At 38.1% G+C, this 26,818-nt stretch overlaps 1 protein-coding gene across 5 annotated transcripts in view; it reads left to right on the top strand.

The window, feature by feature from the left end:
- PLD5 (phospholipase D family member 5) overlaps window positions 1-26,818 on the top strand; it is a 164,745-nt gene that overhangs the window by 10,934 nt on the left and 126,993 nt on the right. Inside the window, exons 2-3 of one of the 5 annotated variants that reach the window (XM_061365760.1) lie at window positions 18,624-18,699; window positions 25,330-25,337. The exons of 3 other annotated variants lie outside the window; for them this stretch is intronic. In XM_061365760.1, the coding sequence (XP_061221744.1) occupies window positions 18,624-18,699; window positions 25,330-25,337 (84 nt within the window). Of the gene's footprint in view, window positions 1-18,378; window positions 18,709-25,329; window positions 25,338-26,818 lie in introns of those variants that run through there. One more of the 5 variants, XM_061365752.1, reaches the window with a different exon arrangement.

The following is a 26,818-nucleotide window of genomic DNA, read 5'->3' as shown; positions in this document are numbered from 1 at the left end:
TGAAGCAACATCCTTCCTGTGGCTTTCTGGTGGCTCCTGGCGGAAGTTGGCTTGTTTAGCCTCTTTGTGGGCAGTGGTAAAATAGCCAGCATAAATTAGATTGGGAAGATGAGTGGAATGGAATAAGTTAGGGCTAAAGCTCTGTCAGTTTGCTCTAGGACCTGAACAGCTCTAAGAGCCTGTGCAGTACAACAGATGGACATTTCTTTCTTCATAAACAGAAGTTCATGTGCATTTCTAATCCTTTGCTGCCTATTCACTGTTCCCTTTTGGATAAAAATGGTTGAAAAGTTTCGAGCCAATGGCTTGTCTGAAGAGTCAGTGATTGAGCTTTCTCCTTTCTTCCCTTAAATCAGTACATTCAGTAACTTTTTCCTGCTTATTAAAGAATTGTCTTATGGCCTGTAGCAATGTGTTTGGTACTGTAAACTCTCATACTGAAGCTATGCTATCTACTGACCTTTATGTTCTTTAATGATTTATGGAAAAGTATATTCCCTGAGTTTTCAACAGGATTCATAATGCTAAATTGTGGTAGGATAATGAGCCTATCCTTCATGTCATTTATACATGGCTTCAGTCACAGTTTGAAGCATTTGCTAAGCTGTGCTATTTCGCTATGTATCTTTTCATGGAAAACCAGTATGTTTTGTGAATAGTTGACTTTTGCAGTTTGCTGGTTTAGAAGTCATTCAGAGTCACATACAAAATCCTGTGCATAAGTGCTGCTAAACAATATGTCATGGAGTATATTCAGTGTTGTCTCTATTGGATCTGTGATTTTTAGTTCCCTGAGAAAACGAATCTTCTGCATAAGTCCTGTTACATGAAGAAAGATTACCTGGTTGGTGCCGCTGATCAAGTGCTTCTAAGGAAATACAGCTTGAAAGCAAATGAGTTAAAACAAACAAATAAAAAAACCCCACTAATGAATGAAAGCCCCACAATTGTGAAATTATCTGCAATTTGAAACTATTTTTTGAGTGATTTGTTTGTAGAATGTGACTTACACCAAAACTGTGATGCTGAATAGTGACTGGTGCTCATTTGGGATGCTGTGAGCATCAGAAGATATCAATACACCAAAAGCTGTTTCAGGCTCTTGCAGTTATCATGATTTATTGGTTGAGCAACAACAATTCCTTTGGGTCTAGCATAAAGCAAGGTCACGTACGTGTTTTGGAAAATGTTACCCTTTTAAACAAAGCAATTTCCTTTGTCAGTGTCAGTGAGCTGCTGTCCCTGCAGACACCTATTTCAATTCCCTATTGGGCATGTGGCAGGCAGATAGTACCTAACCCTTTCTGTGTTATTTTATCCCATTTTAATGCAGTATTGTTCTCTCTGAGCTTTGCTGTCATGGCTTAGTTACATCAAGCTCCTGCTGTGGAAAGCTGGAATGTGCCAGCCTGTATTCTCTGGCCGTGTGGTATATGGTCTTAAAGCACATTAGCCAAAATCAATTTGTTTCAGCAACCATATGACAGCTGAAATCTTGGACTGCTGGAAATTTAAATTAAAAAAATAAACTTTCTTCAGCTTGTGCACTTTGTTCCCCAGGTTTGTCTGTGCTGGGGCTGTTCCAAGCATTTTGTTTGCCTTTAAATTACTGTTGCTTCATAGCCAATTTTAATAAAAGCTCCGGTATTGCACAACTGTTTCCCTGTTTACTTCTGCAATGTTGGATTTACCTACCCAAACCAGGGCATTTCATTTCTCCTTTTTTCTATAATTTCATCTCATCACTTCTTTCATAATGCTAATTTTTTATATTGTTTTCCTTTATTTGTTTGTCGCTGCTATGCTTCCATTTCCCCCTGAACTTCTTTGGTGAATCCAGAGCACTGTTTTGGTATTGCATTCCACCTTCTGCCATGCACCTTGTGTGGAACTATCATGGAAAATTAGGTATGATACTGCTAGGGTAATACTTTCCAAAATTCTTAGGTCATTTAAACTCAAGTCCTGACTGTGCGCTTTTGCAAACCCTGAAGTTATAATGAATGGTGAGTTGTGTGGCAGCCTGAGGTGGGCAACAGCCTTGTAAGTGCTGTCTACAGATCTAGTAACATAAAAAGCAATGATTATGCTAAGCACAACAAAATTTCTTGCCACCAATGTGACTTCGTTGTGTCAGCCAAAATACTATTCTTTCAGAATCTTCTTTTCTCTTTGTAATTAAATGAGAGCTCAGATGTTTTCTGTGCAGCGAGATAAAAACAACCATACCATTTGTGCCTTGGAAGGGTTGTTAAAACTTTTTCTTAGCATTACGGCATCTGCTTTCCAAGGGATTGCACATCTATTTTTGTTTTTCAGAAATAGGCAACTGTGTGTGTTTGAAGTTAGTTTATGTAGGTACTAAATAGGATTTTCTCTGATCTAGGGAGAAATTTGCAGTAGATATAGAAACGCTTGTTTGTTATATCAGCACCACTGGATAGCAATGCTTAGTGATTTACAGGCCACAGTACATAAGACACAGGAATTATGTGTATATGTGTTAGTTCTCAGGTTACCACTGTTTGTTGTGTTTGTGGTCTTGTTTTTTTTATTTAAGAGGGGATGTTAGTAATTTTGAAAGGTTTTAAGGTCACTTCGTGTTTGGATTAATCTGATGACTGTATTGGAGCTGTTGCTTTCTGTCATTTCTTATAATAAAAGTCTCTCCCCAACAGCTATTTGTGATTTGTTTGCTTTTCTGCTCGTTTCTCCAGTATTTAGGGGATTAACATTTTGTTATAAGAACTTTTGCAGATATTTGTTGCTTTGTTTATTCACTTTATGACTGTTTGGCAACAGACGTTCTTAGTTTATTTCTGGACATCATTAATTTTTGAGAGTATATCTGGTTAATTTCTTCAGGCTGTGAGCATGGTAGTTCTGACTAGAGTGCAATAGCTTAATGAAGAATCAGCTGCTGATGGCTGTTTGATTGTTACCATCATGATGGAAGAATCTTCCCAAAATACTCTTCTAGATAATAATTGTGTGTCCAATTAGAGACATCACGATGATGTAATCTGAAAACAACAACAACATAACTGCTGATAGTGGCTTCTTTTCTGTGAGTTATATTGGATTTATAGTAGCTTGTTTAGCTCTACTTAGTTAACTTTAATGTCTGTATATGTGTATGCTTTCAGCTGTTGAGCTTGATACCATGACTGATAGGTTTGTTTAGTTGTATTTATTACATGTTTATTATGCAGTGTGTTAGTTTTTCCCTTTTTGGTTAAAATAAAAAGAAAAAAAAGGAAAAAAAAATAGGGGATGGTGATGACCTTGGCAGCAGAAAAGAAGGTTCTCTTCTTATATTATCCTGGCTTCTGTGCTTTGCACAAGGGACAGATGAGTGATTTTTTTGAGAGCAACAGAGTCATGGGCAGTGGGGTTGGAACTAAATGATCTGAAGGTCTTTTCCAACCCTAACTATTCTGTGAGGCCTGGAGAAGCTTTTAGGGTGGAGGGAAGAAAAACAGAGAGGAATTGGGAAGCCTGAAGGAAACAGGCTGGAAGATTCCTGTAAGAAGTACTGAACTTGCTTGTAGTTGTATGATGATAGAAAAATTGAAGTTTTTTTTAGGACTCCAGAGGTAAAAACATGAGCATTGCTCAACTTGGCCTTTGAAAGCATTTGGATCTGATAGTCAAATTGGAAGAAAAGACTGCCCTGCGAGATAATAGAGCCAAATTTTATTTTTCAGATTTTGCCATACAGTGGGTTTGAGTTCTGGCTCTTGTATTAGCTTACTGTTTAGTATTTTTTGTCTTAGTATTTAGCAAGAGAAAGGTGGGCATTTTTGTTTGTTTCTTGATTTCCAAAAGTTGGAAGTATTCTAACTGTGAGTTAATTTGTCAAAGTCTTAATGCAGCTGACAAGCTCCTTGGGTATTTTTATTGGTTTAAATTTTTTATTTATTTAGAATTCACTGTTCATGACTGGACCAGAAGTTCAGATTGCTCTTCCTTTTCTAGTTTTTAATGTTTGCTATATGCAGGGAAGTCACATCAGTAACTTGTGGAAGATGCTACCACTAGCATAGATGCTAACACTAACATAGACGTGGCTATGCTAACACTTTTAACATAAGCCTTTGCAAGTGTATGCATGCACAAATATTTCCAAGATAAGCTTTTTTCAACCCCAAAAGAGCCCACTGCAAATGTCTGCATGTCACTTGAAAACATAGGTAAAATAAAAATGGGGTGTACTTTTCTCAAATGTTGATTTTCAGCCATACTGGTCTCTCCTGTTTTATACTTATTCTGAGATGAAGGGGTTTTAGTTTCCTTCTGCAGTCTTTGTCGAATAAACTGCTGTTGATTTATGTAAAAAATCAATCAGTTTTCATACTGCTTTTCAAACAACAACTGGATTAAAAGTTAAATATCTTCCTATATTTAAACCAATACTACAGAAATGAAATTGGGTGATATGGTTTAGAGCGAGGTGTCTCTGCCCATGGCAGGGGGGTTGGAACTTGATGATCTTAAGGTCCTTTCCAACCCTAACTATTCTATGATTCTATGATTCTAAATGTGTTTTTCTTAGATGTTGGTTATCATATAATGTGTAAGGTTGTTACAGTACTTGCAGCATGTAGGGAGAACAACGCAGTCACTTCAGTCATAATTTTTTCCATGTGAATAATCCATTGTAGGCTATTATGAGTCTCCTATTTGTCATTTGAGTGACAGCATTGTCTTCCAGAGAGTTCAAATTCTTTCTTTTCTGTGGTGTTTCATGAACGCTTTGACTTGATATGGGAAACATGAGTTGATGTGGATATTTTGGGTAATCAGAAAACTTTTTTCCTTTCTCTTCCTCTTTATGTTGTGGGAAAGGAAGGCATAAAGGCTATGGATAAGATCATCAGGTCCAATGGGACAAATGTTTTATGACCTTGAGCTGCTTCCAAGTACAGTATTAATACTAGGTGTAGCAATACCGACAGTTTCAATTCTTAAATTACTTTCATTAGGTTTTCCTTATTGGTAAAATTAAGTTCTCTAACATTCTGTCAAAGCTGCTTTTTCCTTATGTGTTCAGTTTTGAGGGGGTAGAGGTGTTGATTATATGCTTTTCATTTTGTCATGTCTTTGGGGATTTCAAACATAGGAATAGGTTGGGTTTTGGTAGTGTCTGGCCACCAGCTGGCCTCTGTATGCTGACCATGACCCTTTTAGCCCAACAGATCTTACGGTTTCCAGCCTTTTTTATGTGGTTAGCCAGTGCACAACTTGACAATTTCTCTAAGAATTGTACAGGAGACTGTCAGAAGCCTTGCTAATGTCAAGGTATGCAATATGTTCTGCTTTCCTTTAGTCCACAGTCAACTGGCACAGAAGACATTCAAGTTAGTTGAATACAATTCACTCTAGGTAAGTCTAAGTTATGTCCACATTATCATTCTCACTTGCTGCCTTCCCTCTTGAAGTATGAAAATTTTGATCATTTGGAATCATTCCCTAACTTATTCCTACCATTTCAAGTTTGGAGAAATAAGTCGATATAAATTCCTCCCTTGCACCTGTTCTTCAGAGCACCAGGTTATTATCTTCACAGGATGACTCCCAAGGCAAGTTGTCTGCAGTTAGACTGACTTACTCTGATTATGAGATTTGAGACCACATTTGTGACTATTTTTTTATTTTTTTTTTTTTTTTCTGCTTTAGAAGGAGTATCTAAAGCAGTAGCAGGGCTACCTTGAGACTAAAGATGTTGACTAAGTTTCCTCATCTGACAAAAGTTTCTTCTGTTGTAGAGTTAGTTTAGCTTAACTTCCTTGAGGTTTGCTCTGCTCCAGAAAAATTGCTACTCTGAAAAAGCCATGGAGCTGAGCTGAGGAAACGTTGAATTTTCTCTTCATTGTGAGTTTCTATTCAGTTTCTAGGATCACTTAAAGTTGGCCTAACCTAAATAAATGTTTTCGGCATAGACAGGAAATAAAATCTCAGGAGAGTGCTCCACTTACTGGTCATTTTAAAGATAGAGTGAAACAGGCTTTGCAATTTCAATGTAACCTTGGGCAAGATACCATACCCGCACTGCAGCTGGTTTCTCTGCATGTATAATGGCTAATAGCATTACTCAGTGTTTTATAAGGGTTGTGAGGATATATCCAGTGAAGATGATAAAATATACATATGGGGAAGTTGTAAACCATATTAATACTTTAGATTAAAAAAAGAATATAACATTTTTCATTTCAGCTTTCCAGAGTAGATGGTATCATGGCAATTTTGATGCAATTCTATACGTCCCATCTGGTCCAGCAGTAGGTTGATACTGAGAAATGATGCCCAGCTTCCTCAGATGCAGTGTCTGCTGTCTTCCTTGTGTTGCTCCTAGTGATCATGTGGGCAGAGGCTAAGCTGATGACCTTGATAATCTTTACTTACCTTTCTTCCTAAATGAAATTGCTAACTTTCAGATAGGTGAGCTGACATAGTGATCATGTTGCTACAGGATGAGCTAAGTTTGATGGAGAGGAAGGAGCAGGAGTGTCAGAACAGGAAGGGGGCTGATAAGAAACCACTTTTTTGATGGTCGGTGTACTCATGTTCATTGAAACACAAAGCAAAATAACATTTAGGGATGAGTATGACTTTCTCATGGCCTCTTAACAGAGTATGCTTTGTAGGTCTGTTTTTCTCAGAGTAGGAACTTTAATGGCTGTGGCTCAAGGCTAGGAAAATACTGAACACAGTCAAGCTCTGTATGAGGTTTCTGCTTTCAGAATATACAGCATAAAATAGACTAGGTTTTGCTAGATGTCTTTCACAGAAATACCTAAAGAATAAAAGCATAAGGAAAACCTTAGAAAATTCTGATCAGGGAGAAAAGATGCTCAAGGCAGGTTTGGGAAGAAAGCTGCTGCAGGTAAACTCTTCTGTGCCTTCATGGAATTGCAGAATGGTTGGGATGGAAGGGACCTCTGGATGTCATATTGTCCAACCATCATGCTTAAGCGTGACCACTGAGAGGAGGCTGCCCAGAACCATGTCCAGACAGCTTTTGAACATCTCCAAGGATGCGGACTCCACAACCTCTCTGGACACCCCATGTGCCAGTGCTCAGTTACCCTCACAATAAAAAAAGCTGTTTCCTGGTATTCAAACAGAACCTTCTATGTTTCAGTTTGTGCTCATCACCTCTTGGACTGTCAGCGGACACCACTGAGAAGTCTGGCTCCATCTTCCCTACATCATCCCTTCAGATATTTGTGCACACTGATGAGCTCATCCCTCCGAGCCTTTTCTTATCCGGGATGAACAGTCCCAGCTCTCTCAGCTTTTCCTCATGGAAGAGATGCTCCAGTCCCTACTCAACTCTCTCCAGTAGGTCCATATTTCTCTTGTACTGGGAAGCCTAGAACTTGATACAGTACTGCAGCTGTGGCTTCACCAGTGCAGAGAGGGAAGATGACCTCCCTTGACCTGCTGGCGTTGCGTCTTCTAATGTAGCCCAGCATAATGTTGGCCACCTTTGCTACAAGGGCATATTGCTGGCTCATGTTCAGCTTGGTGTCCATCAGGATCTCTAGGGCTGCTTCTTCCAGCTTGACACCATCAGCATATACTGGTGGCACATATAATGGTGGGGTTGTTACTCTCCAGGTCCAAAAATGTTGATTTATCTTACTCAGTTTGTTGGTTTTGGACATAAATTAGTTCTCTGACTCCTCGATTAGTGTCCTAGCCACTATATTCCACTTTTGGTTTATCTTTTTTTCTTTATTGAAAGTGTCTGCAAGATACAGGACACTCTGGCCTCAGTTTGCATATGTCCCTTGCACAGGCTATCTCTACCATAGCAAATAGTATTTGAGTAGAGTACTCAAAGCAGAGTATTTGAGGGTAAGGCTGAATGTCCATGCTGTACACATTTGGGAGATTTAAATAGGACTGGCTTTAGTTTGGTTCCATTAACTGAACACTTGTAAGTTTTTTAATATTACTTGCACTTCTGAAATGCACATTTGGGTTTAATCCAGCTGCAAATGCCCAGACCACTCTGTGAAACAAACTACATTGAAGACTGTGTTGGCTGGCCCAGAAGAATACCGTAGAATGAGTTAGTTATCTGTGTGATAGCATATGCAGATGTATGTCTCCCTGTCATGAACACAATGTGACTGCTAGCTACTTAAGAGATGTGCATTTAATCAATATGCAAATATTCTATATACATGTTCCCAGGATCTGGTGATTTATTAATGATTTAAGAACATTAAGAGTGCTACCAAAGTACTCTTCAAAACTAAATCCGTATTCCAGACTTGATCGCTAGCAGTGATAGTTGATCCTGTATTGTAAGGAAGACCCTATAAGAATGCAAATGAGCGTAGAATGGTCAACCTCACCATGGTGAAAATCAGTGCACAAAGCCATGCTCTGACTGAGTCCATCTAGTATGGTATCATCTTGGGGTTCCTAGCATCAGAAAAGACATGAGATTTTTATTTTTGTTTTTAGAATTCTAGTCAGGGTTGGAAAGGACCTTAAGATCCTCTAGTTCCAACCCCCCTTGCCATGGGCACGGTCACCCAAGGTTCTGTCCATCCTGACTTTGAACACCGCCAGGGATGGAGCATTCACAACTTCCTTGGGCAACCCATTCCAGTGCCTCACCACCCTTACAGTAAAGAACTTCTTCCTTGTATCCAATCTAAACTTCCCCTGTTTAAGTTTTAACAATTACCCCTTGTCCTATCACTACAGTCCCTAATGAAGAGTCCATCCCCAGCATTCTTATAGGCTCCCTTAACTTGCTGTCACTTTTTTCTGGAATATTAATAAATAGTTACCTGTCTTGAAAGGGTTTGTTCCCTGTTGGGATCCAGTAGAAGACTGAGACAGTGAGGAGACTTGTATATTTATGAAAGTATACCCTTGAAGCAGACTCAAATGTTAATTTAGATGTACCCATCATATAGGAAAAAAAAAAAAATCACACAAAAAAAAAAAAAAAACAGAGAAGCTCTTTAGGAAAACAAAGAAGGGCTTCTATTTGCATACAGATCTCACAATTTCACTTTAAGGGGTTGAAGCTTTGGTTCTTGGGTTGGGGAGGGTCTGGTTTTGACTTTGGTGTTTGATTTTTTTTCTTTTTTGTTTCGTTTGTGTTTTGGTGTTTTTCTTTTGTGGTTTTGGGCAGGTTTGTTTGTTTGTTTGTTTGTTTCTACCAGATACATTAAATTTTTTTTCTCAAATCAGGACTGAATTATCTGGAGGTTCTCTGGTGTTCAGAGGGCTCAAAGCTTTGAAAATAACTTACTGAAAACTGGTCAGAAGATACTTCTAAGGAGAGTTTTCCCAAGTATAACTTCCTTTTCTGTCAGATTGGTTTTCATAGAAGAATGAACTTCTGTGTTTTGAGATTGAGAGCAAACCCAATCTGTAGTTTTGTTTTGGTTTGGGGTTTGTTTTTTTTTCAGTTAGAATGTAAATTTAGAGGTCCTTTTTAGATAGGATTGCTTTTGTTGTTGATTGTGGCCCTAGCAAGAGAGATGGAAAGATGTGCTTCACGTAGTTACAGTCTTTTATCTGGAGAAGCTTTGGGTTCCTGAAAGCCAGGATAATGTAATGCTAAAAAAAAAAACAACAAAAAACAGAGATGGAATGTAAAAGAGGTATCAACAACTACCTCCAAATATTAAGAGATCAGAATATAATCCAAATATAATTTATGTAATTGTAAATGCTAAAGAAGAAAAAACAATCAAGGATAGAAATCTGTGGAAAGAAATTTGAAACTCAGTCTAAGCTGATACATACTTTTTAATAGCTCCTGTAGACTATGTAAATTATGTGCATATGCTGGGGCTCTGTCTCCAGTTAGTGGTCAAATGATTTATAGCAGATTCAAAGATTAATATTATCTTTAGGAAATTTATATATTCAGGAAGCTTTATTTTCTGGGCTGCGCAAATGTTTTGTGTAATTGTTGCAAATAATGGAAATAATAATGTTTCTCACTTCGCTTCCTCTCCACCTCCCTCCACTGCACCCCCCTACCTCCCCAAATATTATCAAGTCAGAAAGTGTTTTGTATACTGCAGCCTGAAACACAATTGAAACTACTGAGGTTGTATGTGTGCTACAGGGGCAAAGAATTTGGTCAGGAAAGATACCAAGGCCTTAATTACCTCTTGGAACTAACTTGATTCCTTAAATTCATTACATGATTAAGCCATTAATGAACTTAAGCTGTGCCTTCAGTTCAGCTTGACCGGTAATAAGTTCATTAAGTTATTCATTACCCAACATTAAATTTCTGAACAGTAGCTTTCAGCTACACTGCAAAAATGTGGGTATTAATCTACATTACTACAAATGTATGTTATTCCTTTCTTCCTCTGCCAGTGCAGTATAATGGCTGTATGCACCAGGCACACAGTATATTCCTGTTCTGTCTTATGCTTCACTGTGCGGTGTTTTAAAATATGCTACTCAACCACTGTTCCACTGTCCAGTCACTTCCTGCTAGCCTGAAAAACACAACCTTACAAGCAGATGATAATCTTTTATCTGGAAGATGTCTTCAGAGAAGTCATGATGCTTTGTTTTTGGTTTGGGGTTTTTGCTGTCTTATTGATCAGCTCTTTCTCACTCTTGTTTTCTAATTATAGCTATTGATGTCCTTTTACTAGCTGACTCCAGGCAACCATTAGAAACATTTAATTTCAAAACCAAGCAGTGTGTTGGCTACAAAGAATGAAGCTGAGAATTTATATCTGATTTTAAGAATTTCTTCTCAATGGTGTTTTTCAAGTTAACATCTATTTCTATCTGTGATGTCTTCAGGTAGATTGCAACACTCTCTTTCATGTTAAGACCTTGCAAGTACATGAAGCTGTCCGTGTTGGTCCCTTTTTTCTGTGTCCCATCATGACAGTCAGCTTTGTTGCAAAATAGTTGTAATGTGTCAACCTGGAAAGTAGATAATTTTCTTCACAGCACTGTATGGTTCTGTGGTTTGGATGCATGGCTAAACATGATTTCACTTTCTCATAGGTAGGAGTTATCTATGTCTTTATATCTGTCTTTTAAGCTTGGTGAAATAAGCGAAAGACTCCTTAATGTTGAGCTCTCTGTATTTGCCCACAATTAGGTTACGGCAAAGCCTCAGCTACACTGTCCCTCTGTCTTGTAAGGGCACAGCCCATCCTTTAAATCAGTTTTCTCCTTTTTCCAAAGGATTTTGGTTAAAAATTTTAGTTCAGAAGCTTGTGCAGTTTTTTGAGAAGCCTTTCGAAGTTCTTGTTACTGAAGTCAACTCTTCCATATTCTTCTTTCTTATATGCTTAGCTGCAAGTGTGCCAGATTATCATCTGCTGCTATCATCAGTTTTTCAAATATTCTGTCATTTCTAGAGACGGTTTCTGCTCAGATGTCTGACCACTTGCTCTATCTTTTCACAAAATGCTGTCAGCACATGCAGTCCATTGTTTTGGTAAAAGTGCTGGTAATCCTCCAACCACTCTTTCAGAAAGCAGTTTTCTCAGAGCATCAGGCAAGGTTTTGGAGTATGGGAGTGTTTGTCCCTGTTACCTTTGCTACTTTTAGTGTCCTTGTTAACCTCTGTTCCAATACTGATAAAATTTGGGGGTTATGTTTGGAGTTTTTTGTCTGTTTTTTTGCGAGGGTTTTTTTCTTTGGTTTGGTGTCCTTTTTGGTATGGTTTTGTTTTGGGTTTTGTTGTTTTTTTTTTGGTGTGTTTGTTATTTGTTGTTTTTTCTTTTTTTTTAAGCATTACTTTTTGTGTCTTTCACACTTTCTTAACTTTCTGCAGTGTCTGTAGTATACCTGCATGATAGTATATGACTACTTGACAGCATCTACTTGCTATTGCTCTTTTGTTTTCCCTTTGAATGGATGGAGGCTGGATGTGACATCTAGGGCTTCTGTGATAACTCCTTAGTGCGCATCAGATGACTGCCCTTCAGGATTCATTCCTGGGCCAAATCCTACAGCATTTCTATATTGTTCTAAGCCCACTTCTTTCTCCACATTGTATCTTCATAGGTCATCTTTCTCATAGAGCTTATAGTGGGGAGAATGGTAGCTTATGGCTTGGGAGTCCAGGTATGTGCTGACATTAAGATATTGATTGCTGCTGCTGTTCATATTTCATGGTAAAGGAAATCTAATCTTCCATGTGTCTTTCAGGGCTGTGCAGGTCCATTTCTCGCTCAGCTTGTGCTGGAGATGCATACTGTGTACACCTACACTTCTCCAGTTTTCATAAACTAATAGCAGTTATTTGCCTGATTAGTTTCTTGCTTATGTCTCTTTTCATTTGGAGGTGGGTTTAATCAGCACTGCCTGCTTCACAGTGTCTGATACCTGAACAAATGCTGGTGCTGTTCAGCTACTTCACAGCTTATTCTTAGGATCAATCGCTTCCCCGAGAGCCAGTTGGTGCAGCTTGCATGCTGATTTATAAAATAGGTTGCATTTTTAATTGAGCTAGTTACTATGGAATAGTTTTGTGCTCTCATGGCCCTGTTCCTCGGGAGTGTGCTACTATGTCTGTCAGGTACTGTGTTGCTAGGAATGTGAGCCTTTGCCATTTAATGTCCTTCAGAGCATTTTCTTTTCCGTATGACTTTACAGTACAACTCCTCTGTGCCTCTCTGTTTCATCTGGAGTTTTCCAGAGCCATCCCTCTCTAAGCATGTGTTTCTGTATTGAGTACTGGCTTTCTGAGGACAGCTCAGAAGATCATAAAGAGGGGCATCATGATCATGGAAGTCCAACAGGTGTTGGTCACTATTATGTATTTAGCCCTGAGGTCGCACCAAGCCCTGAAGATCTCCTTGGATGCTGTTCCATTTCTCCACTTCTGTCTCAAGCTATGCTCAACATAGTGGTAGCAGCTTTGATGTTCCTGCAATTTCTTTCCTCCTCTATCCGGGTTTGAAACTGGCATTAGGTAAGAATACTGCAGCAGAATTAAATGTCTTTTGTAATTTAGGAAAATTATATTAAGTGTAATTTCACATGGAAACAAAACTGAATTAACCACATTAGCTGTTTTGATGTATGTAGGAGGCCAAATACTAATGTATGTAAAATGAATAGGTGTTTTTAAAATTGGCTATTTTTCAGTGTATTCATTACATAGGCTTTTTGTATAAAAATCTGTTTTATTAAGTGCTCAGTAGCACATATTGTGATCATTCTTGCTTAGCTTAATTAAGTTAATTCAAGTGGTTGTTTTAAGACGATGATACACTTCTGTGTTTTATATTTATTTCCCTGCTGGAGAACGGGGCCCGAGCAATGCTGCACCCCCCCCTCGTGGCGAGAGGGAGAGGAAGAGAGTGCCTCACTGTCGTCCCCTTGAAAGCAGCACGAAACCAAGATGTGCTGATTCGCATCGACTCTTGCGTTTTTTCTTCCCATTTTGAATACGAGCAAGTATTTCTTTAGGAATAGAAGTTACTGAAGGAAATACTTGTATTTCAGGCAGAAAAGTTTGCTGATGAACTATTATTATACAGATAACCATTCTGATATTTGAAGGCTGTGTCTCATTGTTGCTAGCATATATAGGATATACAGTGTAGACTGTAGAAACTTCCCTTGAGTTACTTTGTGATGGAAGGATGCTTGGCAAAGGTATTCACTAAACTTGCAAAATAGTGATCTGTGATTAGTGCTAAAAATACAGTAGTCTAAACCCTAAACTTCTTTAAATGGAACTCCTTAAACATCTGCTTCTTGTGTCAGAATATGATCACAGTTGTGTGCTCGTTTCAGTGGTTAGATCAAGAAATGTTGGTCTGAGTCATTTAGCTGCAGCATGCATAGGAACGGTGTCATAGTCTCTGTTGATATTGATGACGGGAGGCGGAAGTTGCCCACCCTCTCAGCACAGTGCTGCATCACGCTCCTGTGCCTCTTCTCCCACAGCCATCTCCCCAGGGCACTGAAGAGTCTGTGATAGCCTACCTGCCTGCTCCAAGTGGGGAAGTGGTGGAGACAGGCTCTGCACAGCAATCTGGGGCCCTAAAGAGAGGGTCTAACAACTGTCTTTTGCTTTACATGGTTGCATCTGTCTATGAGAGACAGATTTTGCTCCATTTTGAAGCTGTTACCTGGCTGTGCTGTTTGGGCAACACAGCAGAGGCCTGGGTCTGTGCAGAGCATGAGCTGGGGTTGTCCTTTGGTATAAATGGTTGGCAGAAACAGAGAATCTAGCTATTGTTTCTTTGGACTCTGAATCAGTGTACCACAGCAAAAGAGAAGAAACTGTTTCTAGGCAGCTGGACTCTGGGAGGCAGCACTCATATGTTTTTTTCAGCAGCATCTGATAGATAATAAGGCACTCTCTTTTGCGTTTTTCATTTTCTTTTTTTAAGAAAATGTTTTTAATTTGATGGCATTTCTTTTGCAACTGTTTTTAACTTTAACTCTTAGCGTTAACTTCAAAATAGCTCTTCACAAAATAATGGGAAAATATTTATTTGAAATGTAGTTTGTATGTAAGAATTTGGTAAAGCTTCTCGCAAGGTGAAACACTGCTGTCTGAACGAAATTTTTGTAATTGTCACCATGTGTTCAGTTGACTTTTTTTAGTACATGGAAGTAGATTCTGTTGTTCCAAGTACATCTGACCAAGACAGGCTAAACTTCATACTGGAAGTATTTTGGCTTGGATTTTAAAATACTTGGGTGTCTTAAGATCTTGAAGTATCTTACTGTGTTTTGCACCATGGTTTATTGTTTTCCCATTCCTGAGGAAATGGAATGTCCTTGAACATGTTGATATGCTGTATAGATCGCAGCTATCATGGTGGATTTAGACCTTTTCTGAGAGTGAAAATTTCAGAGAAGGAATGGGGAAATATATATATTTTATTCAATTATTAAAATATTCAAAGTCTTTTGTTATTAATTTTTTGATTTTGTAGGTTTCTTTGAGAGTTTGTATCTGTTTGGGTTTCCTGACTTTTAGAATTCCTGCAGATGTGTGTAACCTAGTTTATCTTCATTCTGCAAAGTAAAAAAATATTGCACACTTTTGTCTAATTCCTCATATCAGTCACAGATCTGTGATTTGTTTTTAACTATTTCTAGCAAGCTGCTTATAGGTCTTTTAATATATTACAACCTATGGGGAGAGATGGTGCTTCATAATGCTAGGGATGATTTGAACAGACTTAAAGTGCCCCAAGAAAGCCATAACCACATATCCCATAAGCTTTGCGGCATCTCAAGCAAATCCAAAATGACTCAACAGTTCTGCATTTAAATTTATTAGAGCTTTTGAAATAACAAAAATTTTAAATACTTTGATTTTTTCCATCCTGTCTTCAGATAGCAATTGCATGCCATAATAACAAAAAAAAAATCTACCGGGACAAAAATTCAGTTTTTTGATCAATTGCTTTATGTTTGGTACCTCTTAATACAACTGTTCAGTTGTTGCAGACTGAGGGCTTTAGTGCAAAGGTTTACATGCTGTAGAAAACATGCACATGTGAAGGAGTAGATCTGGCAATGGACGTTATTTACGTCATAAAAACAGATTACTTTTAATCCAGCAACAGTTTTATTCAGTATCATTGTGCATTCCTTGATCATTTTGAGCATTCAAGGGCTTGCTTATGTCATTGCTTAAGAAAAACTGTTTAAATAAGTGTTTAATCTGTGTGGGCTGCTAGCTACATTTCTACAGGTGCCTAAGGGATGTGATCCTTTGAGAATTTGAAGCTCTTGAGAGCTTTTTTCTTTATTTTGTAAATAGCCTCTGATGACAGTTAACCTGATGGAAAACAAAATCATCTTTAAGTGTCAGGTAGGGGTAAATGTTGAAGTTTACATTTAAACTATTGCAGTTATACCAGTGCACAGTTCTTTCCCTTAATGGACACTTCTTTTTGCCTCCGTGTATGTGTGGTTTGGAAGGAGTTTACAGTAAATGAAAAAGGAGGCCTTCTTTTGAAGGAAGAGTGCTAACGGTATAGCATGTCAGTTCTGCCTATATACTTGTATTGATAGTGCTTGTTCTATATAGAAACATCTTAGCTGAATTTAGGAGATTATATATTCACTTGAGTTTGGGAGGTGTCTGTTTTAAATATGAGAAGACCATGCCAGAATTCACTCTGCAATTTGCATGCATTCAATTAATTATTAACTATTCAATATAAAATGGAGGTATCTGGCTTCACTGAGTGAAAGAGAGAGTTGAAAATTGTTTCCATGTGTGCATAGGCTCCTATCACCCTGTTCCATCCATGTTATCTGGATAACCTACAGAGGCAAGACTTGGCTGTGTGTCTTCATATTCACCATCTGATCACTATCCCAATATGTATCTTTTGTGATTATAAGGGTTTCAGAAATGTCAAGTTTTACAGGAAAGGTTTGCACACACTAGCAAGGTGGCTGAAAACATTCTGATGGAAAAGCTTTTATTTCTGAAACAGAGCAAGCCCTCTGTAGCTTTTTAATTGTTTCACAGAATTGTCTGTTGGGTCTCAAGGATATTACAAGTGAAGCCCTTTAGATGGGAGTCCCATTAGCAGTCTGACTAACCCAGCTATACAAGTTGTTTGCTATCATTGCCAAACTTCTGGTGCAGCACTGGGCATTTTCCAATGCATCTTCTGCTCCCTCCATGCTGCAGAAACTGCCAAGGCAAAGTCGCTGCAGAAGCTGCCAAGGCAAAGTCACTGCAGACAGCTTTCTGGTCAAACAGTGGAACCAGTGCTCTACACTGATTTTCTTTTGCCTGTAAGCTACCTTGTTATACTGTTGCCTGTTTTCTTCTTGGAATTTTGTCTTGGTTTCATAGAATCTCTTTTTTTAATTTTTCACTCCTTTATGATTCTGTCTACACCTTTTTCGATATTGTTTTGCTGTATTTCTTGGGGGTTGAAACTTGGTCCCTTTTATTTACATCAGATAACACATCTGTAAATACAAATCAAATTCATCTTTGTTGTGATGGCTTGCAAATGAATTTTGTTAGTTCTGGCTAAAAAGAAAGGTATGTAATAGAGAAATCTTCTTGTGGCTATTCAGCTAGAAAATAACAGCTCAACATGGCTGTTACCTCCTGTAAACTCCCCTACTGCTGCTTCATTGTCACCCTGGAAAAACAGCTTAATCTTGTGATTTCCATAATGTGTCATTTATTACTTTGTTCTTTCTCTAAGTTTGAAAAAACAGTCAGTGTTATTGATGACTAAGTCTTATTTCTTGCTATAATTTCTTCCAATGAATTCATTGTTGTTTCAACAAATAAGCTCCATCCAGCTGATTTTCACCTTCTAAACAAGCTTGACAATTAGTCCAGCATCCTTTCCTTTGCTTTTTTCATGTCAGTCATGCACTGTCATACCCATTCAAACTGATTCAGTTTGAATCACGAAATCATTATTGAATCCTCTTACAAAGAGAAGAAAGCTAAGAGCATCTCTTCTGAATTCCTTTCTTTCACAGAGCATGGTCTTAACTTTTCTAGATGTTTATAAACTCTCAGTCATTGAAGCAGCAATGACTCCATCCTCTTTCATCCATTCATTAAATTTTCAGACTCAATCTTGTGCTTTCTAGTACAATAACATACTTCCTCCTTGAGAGAATTTCTAAGGTAGTCTCCATAGCCTCTTAATGGCCCTTTCGTTAGAACTCTCTTACTGTAATTCCCCAAGAGCTTGGATATAGTCAGGTTGCTGGGTTATTACTCTACCTATTAAGCTAGCCAGAATTGTCTGATTTGGACCTTTCTGCCTCCTTCTTTGTCATCTCTTACTGTGTTCTTTGACAGCAAGGTCTATTGAGTCAGGACTATCTTTGTTCTTTCTTTTGGGGGCTTTTTTTGTATCGCACCCAGCACAGCAGCATCCTGAGGTTGTCACTGAGAACATTAAAGTGGTTATAGTATTAACTAAGTAGTTAATCGTAGTTGCAGAAAGATTGTCTGTGGTGTGTATTCCTCAGGGGGTGAGGGTAAAAACACATAGCAGAAGTCCCAGTTGATCATTTCGTCTCTTTGGAATTTACCACCTTGTCTTCACCAGGAAAAAAGTGTTTATCAAAAAAAAAAAAAAAAAAGAAAAAGTAAAGACAACACAGAGCAACCACATCACAAATAAAAGATGCTCTTAGCTAATTTGAAGGGGCATTTGGCTGTCTTACAAAAACACTGTGTGTTTTGGCGAAGTCGGGAGCTTTGGCTTAGGAAGACCCATGTTTGGAATAACAGGGTTTATTGCAAGTCAAAATTCAGGTATCTTGGCAGAGATATATGCATAATCTGGCATGATGCCTTTCTGCACTGTGCCTAGCTGTAGCAAGTGCTAAAGTCCCTTGTGAACAATATATGAATCTCATCTTGGGGGAAAAAAAAAGAAAAAGAGGAGGAGGGAAGAGGGAGCCAGGGTTTATTTTAACATATAGTGGATATAAAAAACAAGTATCAGAAGCAAAACATTTCTATGAAGCATTTGCTGTGAAAATTCTGCAACTTCTTGTTGCAAACCTCTTTATCGCTTGGATTGGCTGATTTCCAGAGAATCAAGGCTAGGAACTGAGAGACTGAAATATAATCAGTGGTGATACATTTTAACCACAGAAAACATTCTCTGCTTCCAAAGCCTCTGGTGTCTCTAGTAGGCAGTACAACAGCAACAGCTCCTTGCTGCTGGACTCCAGGGACGGGGAAAATTTTGAATCAGAATGGTAAGAAGCTCTTTACTTTTCATCAGATTGAGATTATTACTTTGAAAAGAATGCTTAGAAGATGGTGATGAAATGAGGAGGGATTAGCAATTAAACCAAGAAAACTGTGTAACATTCAGTGCATTATCAGTGTTTTGCTACAAGAGATCAGCAAAGCAAGTTGGTGACAAATATCCTTGGCACTGAACATGTGCAGCTTATATAAAATCTTTTAAAACTGGGAAACAATGCTGACTCAAATCTGATGTAAAATGTAAGCCTGTCTACTTGTCTTATTGCGGAAGGGCAGCTGCATGAGCTTTAAAAATAATTTTGCATTAATAATCACAGATACAGATGTTATACATACAAATATAAATAAACCTATGCTGATCGCTTACGCAGGCTGTATGTTTATGTTTTCTTTTGTTGGGTTTTTGCTGGGGCTTGGGGGTTTTGTGTTTTAGAAAGAAGCAGACATGCTAAGAAGTTTTTATTTTTCTGGGTTTTCTATCCATGAAGACCTGTTAGTCACATTGTGTTTCTCGTGTGTGATTGTTTAGTGAGAAAGATAACCACAAAAACTTTTTAGGCTAGTGATTTTGTTCTTTGTAACTATTTAAATATCCATATCTAAATATTAAACAATGGAAGTAGAATGTAAAACACAAATATAAAATCTGAAATTATCGTAAATTGATACCAGTGCTATTAGTAGTTTAAACAGTGCTTAAAGAAACAATAAAATATTCTTATTAGCAGTTTTCTAGGTATTAAAGAAGTGTGGTGTTATCCCCACTGATATTGGGAGTGTTTAGTCCCAAGACTCATTGCCAAGACTATCTTATTTTGCTTTGTTTTTTAATTGAAATATGAATCAAGCCCAGTCTCCTGTATGGGGACTCAGACATTCATTTTAAGTGCATACTAAGTTGAGGAATACATTGATTATGAAGTTAGAGTACATCCAGATGAAAGGAAAACAAATTACTAAATAAATATGAGGAGTACTGAAATGTGCTTACTTGACAACCCAGCTGATATGTGGGAAATTACTCCCTTTGTGATTCAAATGGAAGAAATTTTTAAAAGAGCCACTATGGGAGTCTGAAAAGTGTACAGCAGATGTGAAACTATGATTTGGTATTTTTTTTTATCTTTCTTGTGCATTTGTTGTTGCTGAGCAGTATGAAAATTAGAATGCAAGAACTGAAACTATCACTGAATGCTCTCTGATGGTTTCCTTTTCAAAGTGGTTTCACTGAGTGGAAAGGAATAAAACACTGAAGTAAATTGTATTATCTTGGCCTATATACTCCAGTTTATGACTGTAAACATACTTTGTGTTAAAGATTTATTATTTCCTTCTCAACATGCAGCATAGATTAAAAAAATCAATAACTGGATGGTAACCAGGCTGTAAGGTTCTTGGAAAGATGTTCAGTGTCAGTCTAAGCATGGTGTTGTTTTTAGCTAGGGTGGTGGTTGTCAGTCATTATTACTATTGTTGTTGTTATTATTACCGGTACTTGACACTTTTTCCAGGTGTGTGATTCCTTAGTTCCTATGTAAGTCAAATACAGATATGCCTCAGTAACAGCAAATTAAAACAAAAAAAATCCTTCTAGAAACATAACATTCAACATCCTTGCTCTTGATAGTTTAAGCCAAAGTAAACTTGCACTGTTTTTGTGGATTAGTTAGGTAACTAGTACAGGCAGTTCACAAGGGATCTGTTTCTTTCAGTTTGAATTGTCTGGGCAATTTTAGGATTTCTTTCTGAAAGAGAGGTCAGAATTGCAAGCTGTCAAGGACTAGATACCCAGCTTTAATTTTTCAAAGTGTTTTTTTTTTTTTTTTATAGTAAGACTAAGGAACAAAAATAAAATTACGAGTAACGTACCAGCCTTACCTGAAAAACTGAGGGGTTCTAAACGACTGTTGCAGTGTTAAATTCTAATAAAGTATCCTCTAGGATTAGTGCAAGAGGTGCTGGGTTTGGCAAAGTTTAAGTGTCTTTCTGGTGCAGAATTTTAAAAAGCCTACTCACCAATTGAATGCATACAAATGAATTTAGGTTAAATACTTTTTTTTTTTTAACCCCCCCCCCCCAAAGTGTGCTAATCTGCCTGAAAGTGTAATCCTGTATTTAAAGAGCTACACTATAAATATGTAAGCTGTAAGTTTATATGTGATATAAATCATGTTTAGGGAAAAAAAAAATACACCAGCTTTGCTCCTGCAATGAAGCTGATTCAAGACTCAGTAACATTCTCAGGTTTTACTGTTCTAGTTTTTTTGTTTTGTTCTCCTGCTCATTTTGGGGAAAATGTATGAAGTATGGCTTTCATTCAGGCTGGCTTTCATAATGCTGCTGCTGAAAAAGAATTGAAGTATTTAGTCAGAAGAAACCTGACACAGTACTTCTTTGGTGAAGTCACAGATTTTGTGTGTGTGTTTAGTACTAATTTCTATGCCTCAACTAACTTTTGGCACAGTTCAGTTCAGATGATGTCATAACTATGTGACAGGCTGTTTACAGCACCTATAAGTCTGTGCGCCATTCTAGAGTGAAATATGCTGTTGCATGCTGCCCAAGTGTTGTTTGTGAAGGGCAAAGATAGTCACTTTGACCCTTAATTGAAAAGTAATGCTGGAATATCTCCAGGTATGTATTTGAGTTTATTCATAGTGGAATAAGCTTGTGTTTTGAAATCAGCGTCCATGCTTATGGAGCCCAGATACTTTCAGTGAAGAAAATATGACAGCAAGCAAGGTTTATGAAAGAATTCCTAAACTGCGGCAATTTTTTGATGGTGGAGGATTTTTTTAAGCCATTTTTTTGATTCATTATCAATATACTCTGTAGATCAGGTTTTGCTCACTGAAATCCATCTTTTAAACTGTGCTATCATGCTGCAGGATAACTTAAAATGAATTGCCTTCAGAAAGTTATAAATTATTTGCTGGGGCTTACATAATGTATTAGCATGTCTGCTGCATCTGTGTTCAAGGCAGGGTTTTATTCCTTCATCCATGTGATATACAAAGAAACTATTAAAAAGGGTTGCTTTTAGCATTAGTCTGTCCTTCTAGCTTTTCTCCTATCATGCCATCAAAAATGAAGGCAGGGGAAAAGGTCAGTCTGGTCTCTAGGTGAAATAATTGATGGGAGCAGCTTCCTGAGAAATAGAGCTCAAGTGGGAAGGTGGCTGGACAATAGATATTTTTCTGCATCTGGTTAATGTTCACATTGTAGCATTTGAAGTATTTTGAAATATTGGGACAAAATTCTGTGACCCATACATCTTATGACTCTCATAGCAGCGTGATGTTTTGCAGCACATAATTGTTCTTATACTTCGTGGCCATGTTGAGAATACTGAAAACCATTGAAGTTGAGTCTTACTGTGGATCTCTCTTACGTAAAAAAGGTTTGGAGAAAACACAAGGGTACTGAAAACTTCATACATACTGATAGTGTGCAGGCATAAGAAGAGCCAGTTATGGAGTTGTGCCCTGAAGGATATGTTTCCGATGCTTGTATAGCGCGTGTGCTCCAGTCAGAACAGAGCCTACATAATACATGGTAGTAGGAGATATAATATGCAGTTTTGCAGTATTTCCAGGCTTGCCCTACTACATAGAGTGGTGATGGGAAGCTCTCATACTAGAGAAATTCTCTACCTCTTGCACTTGAGTTTTTAGTCTACTGTAAATTTTATTTAAATCCGTTTTCTGATGTTGCTATGTCACCTGGGGTTACTTGTGCAGTCAGCTCTTGCATCATCTGATAATGAAGTAGAGAACGCAGAGGTGAGTGTTGTCTGTTCCCCTGGAACTGTGCCAGAGGCTCCACTTCCCCTTTGCTCACAAGATACACCTTGGGTATACGACTAAAGCTTTTGGATCCATAAAGATTTTTGAATAAGACTCAGAGCAGAAGGTTGGCAGCTTCTGTTGTAGATCCTTATCCAGCTGAAGAAGGTAAGTAAATCCTGATTGAAACCCACAGCACATCTGCCTCTACTGCCATGGTAGGATGGCTTTCCTAGTTATGGCTTTAACTCAGTAGTGCTAAACATTTGAGTAGGTCAGAGGTGTTCTTAAACCATGTGTTGCAGCCTTTTTTCTCCTTGTGTGATGGGATGTGGTTTTCATCATGTTACTTCTATGTGATAATTCTCCCTGTCACAGGATAGGAGGTAGTGTATGTGTGTCAAGCTACCAGGCTGGAGACTGCTGACATGTGCCCTCTATGACAGGACAATGCATATCCAGTTACAGGGAGACTTCTGTTTGGGCCATATAATGGGTATTTATTTACCCAATTGGTGACTGAGACTGGACATGCATTTGGCAAAAATGGCAAGAAGGAGGATGCTATAGGACTACATCTCAGATTTAACTTTTTCCCCATCAATACTTATAAAAGTTTTTGTTGTGGTCCTTCCTGTTCAGAAAGAATAATAAAAAAAAATAATCTGTGTAACGTGATATAGATTTTAGCAGCATTAGTTCTAGAGAGAAAGTGTTGGAAGAATATATACTTGATTTGGCCCAAACACTCTGAGTCACTGGGTCTTGAGTAACCAAAGAGCTACTCCTCTGCAAACCTGTGATTCATTCAGGTAAGAATGAAAGATCTTTCATGGACTCAAAATGGCCTGCAAAACTTATGTGAGAAAAAGAAATGGTGGTGTTTTGGTTTGTGGGTTTGGTTTTTGGTTTTGGGGTTTTTTTATGAGTTTGTTTTTTTTTTCATTGGTGAAATAAAATCATAGAATGCTTTGGTCTGGAAGAGGCTTTAACAATCATCTAGTTCCAACACCCCTGCCATGGGCAGGGATACCTCCCACTAGACCAGGTTGCTCAAAGCCCCATCTAACCTGCACTTAAATACTTCCAAGGATGGAGCAAATAGGAAGGGCTAATTTTAGGGACTGCTGAAGAACTCCATGATAAGAAAGTCCTTTAAGGTGATTAAACCTTGTTAGGTTCTTTTCTGACTCTGAAACTTGTACACATGACTGTTAATTTTCTTATTTTTGTCTTTGTAGGATTGTCAAAATTGATAGGCATGTTAAAAAGAAACATTTTTTGTCTTACTCTTCATTCCACTATTCTAGAGGATTGATCACAAAAACAGCACCTGCATCTAATAGTTATTCCACTACAGCACAGGTAGAGAGAAAACTGGTTTCCTTGTACAGGCGAAGCATGAGAAAATAAGTTCTATGTGAGGGATGAATACAGTACGCTAGGAATGTTACAGACAGAATATATTAAGGTCTATGCTAGCATTTGTTTGCTGCAGAGGTTGTCATGAAATTATGTTTGTAGTTAGCTGCTTCCTCTGTGAACTTAAGCTGATCTTGGACTCTGTTTCCTCTGTCCCTCAGTGCTGGTGTGGTCCTGTAGCTAGCAAGTGATGGGGAGTTTCCTCATCCTTAGCTGTGCGTCATGTACAGCTTCTGTTTCAAGGTCATTAATATATTCAACTTTCAAAGCTAATTACTCAGTTTGGGCTTCTAGGAAGTTGCAAAAGAGCGTCAAAGATTGAGTCCTGAAAGATTCTTTTGTCTTGGTGATCCTGGTGAATTTGATGGTTTTGAACTTGACAGGTAATTGCTGTATTAGTAGGATCCAAGAAAGGAAGTTTGTTGGAAGTAAAAAAAAAAAAATACTAAGAAACTACTATTATGGATGTAGTTTTCAATGGATGAGGAACACATGCTCTAAGATAACAACAGTTCATTCCTCTTATGCTGGGAATAACAGCATTTGTAGCGTGTGCCATTGCACAAAGGCACCGTTTGTTCTTTCATTTTGAAGAAAAAAATAACCTAAAAAAAATCCCCCCCCCAAAAAACAAGCCCACCCAAACACAGTCAACCAACCACCAATCGAAATACCTCCACAGGGCTAATATTTATAGCTTCTTCTAAATACGTGTTTAGAAATTTTACTTCATATGGGGAGCAGTAATGCGATTAGCTAGACACATGTTGTTAAGTGCTTGGAAAAAAAAAATAAATCTAAGAGTGTACCAGGATAAACATGAATCTTTCCACTGTGTCACTTTCAGAACTCCTTGAGGTCATGGCAAATGCAAATCTAACTGAATAAATTAGTTTTGATGCCTTCCATCATGAGAGAGAGCTTGCAGGTTTTTAACTGTTATAGAAGGGAGTTTATTATACAATACTTTAGAATGTACGTGACTTTGTTACATTAACGTCTTACAAATGAAGTTGGCTCCTCCGTTAATTAGAGCCCCTTTTTAGTAAAAGGAAATGTAAAGATATTTGTAGAAGAATCTGAAGGATGAAGAAAGGCTGAAAGACTGCTAATTTCTGTTGATGTAGGATGGCTTTAACAGTCTTACAGTTTGTAGCAGCCTTATGGATTTTCTAGTGCAAGTTTATGGAAATAGTGCGTTTGTTGTGGATCATTTAATGGTCCAAAACCAGTGAAATATTCGCTCTGAGCTGTGTCAGTGGTGGTGTCCAGAGGAGGTGACAATAGTAATTCATCTGCTGCTAAATATTACCTTACTTAGGAAGTAATTCAGAAGTGACGTGGACATCAGAAACTAAAAGAGTCAGTTGCTCAGGGCTAAATCTTGAAAATGCTTTCTACTAGGTATGGTGTCTTGTGACTTTCCTGGGATTAATGGCATCCTAAACAGACAAAAAATATACCAGTTCTCCCTGGAAGTGTTCAAGGCTGGGTTGGACAGGGCTTTGAGCATCCCAAACATTCTATGATTCCCTCTTCCTCCTCCCCATTACTCCTCCATTTTCTGTGGAAAGGAAAAGGCTTCAGTGGATTTTGTTTTATCCGCTGCCTGACAAAGGTGTAGGCAGTGTGTGTGATAGTATTTGTTTGCAAGAAAGGACAGCTTAGCTGATCATGGAAATTCTTGGTCAAAATACACATTGTGGGCTATACTTTTAGTGTAGCCCAAAGAAATCTTCAGCAGGAGGAGCTTAAGTCTCCTGAGATTGACCCTCACCTAGGAGCTCTGATACGAGGGCCAGGACCAAGGCTGCTTCTCCTTGTGCCCACCTGTGATGAATATTTTGCTTTGCTAAGAGGTTGCTGTGTAATGTTTTGCTCCCAGGCCTGACTGAAGAAGTGTAGCAGAAAGTATATGGGGAAAATTAATTGGCACAGCAGTTTTCCTCTGGGGAGGGTTCACTGAAGCTATGAAATAACTTTCCTCACCTATTATTTAAAAAGAAACCCTGGTGCAATTAACCTGGAGTTCATCAGTTTTTCTCTGTTTTAAAGACAGGCTCTTTCTAGTTTGCTTTACTTGTTTTACTGTAAACTTTGCTACTAAGAATTATGTTAGAATATTGCAACTGTCTGCGGTATACTGAGATGTCGCAGTAACTGGAGTTGAGTGTTCTTGCCATTTCTGCTTTGCATTTTGCTATTAGGTGTTGCACAAAAAACAGGGCAGAGATTTAGACCTAGACTGCATCATAGCAAAAGGGAAGAATGGTGAATTCAGTTAGCATTAATTTCAAAGAGAAATCCCAACCAAAACCATGAAGCCAAATTTGTCAGATTTTATAACCTAACCCTATCTAACTACCTGACTTTAAAAAATGTAGGTGCTGTTGACTGTAATGGTTAAAGTGAGACCCACAGCTGAGTATGGCAGACCTGCAGAGTTTAGATAGGGAGATCCTGTCCTGAGCTTACATACATATCTTGTATTTTCAGTAGTGACTTTATATTTTTTGCTGAATCTTTGATCTGAGACTATGTTGTGTAAACATCTATGTATTTTTTTTTAATCAAAAGCGAAATTTCTGGCTGGACTGTGTACTCTATGGAAATGGATGCAGGACATAGACCGTGCTTAGTTTCAGATGTTTACTCTTAGGGCCTGACGCTCACTAGGCTGCAGTGAGAAGCATATTATTTATTGTGTTATAAACACTCTTCTATCTTAAAGTCTAAAATGGTTGTTTTCTGGATGGGGCTTGGAATAGAAACGGATGTACCTGACAGTTAATTAAAATTCAGTGTTGTTTGTTCTTGCTTAAATTAGTGAAGAAAACTTCTAGGAAACACCATCGAGAACAACGTTCTAAAGATTTCAAATTATTTTGAA

This window comes from Neopsephotus bourkii, unplaced genomic scaffold (genome assembly GCF_033783945.1).
Source record: "Neopsephotus bourkii isolate Nb327-2 ecotype Australia unplaced genomic scaffold, CSIRO-AGI_Nbou_v1 NB_1292, whole genome shotgun sequence".
Lineage (NCBI taxonomy): Eukaryota > Metazoa > Chordata > Aves > Psittaciformes > Psittacidae > Neopsephotus > Neopsephotus bourkii.
Note: the sequence above shows the minus strand (reverse complement) of the source record. Positions and strands in the feature narration are given on the sequence as shown.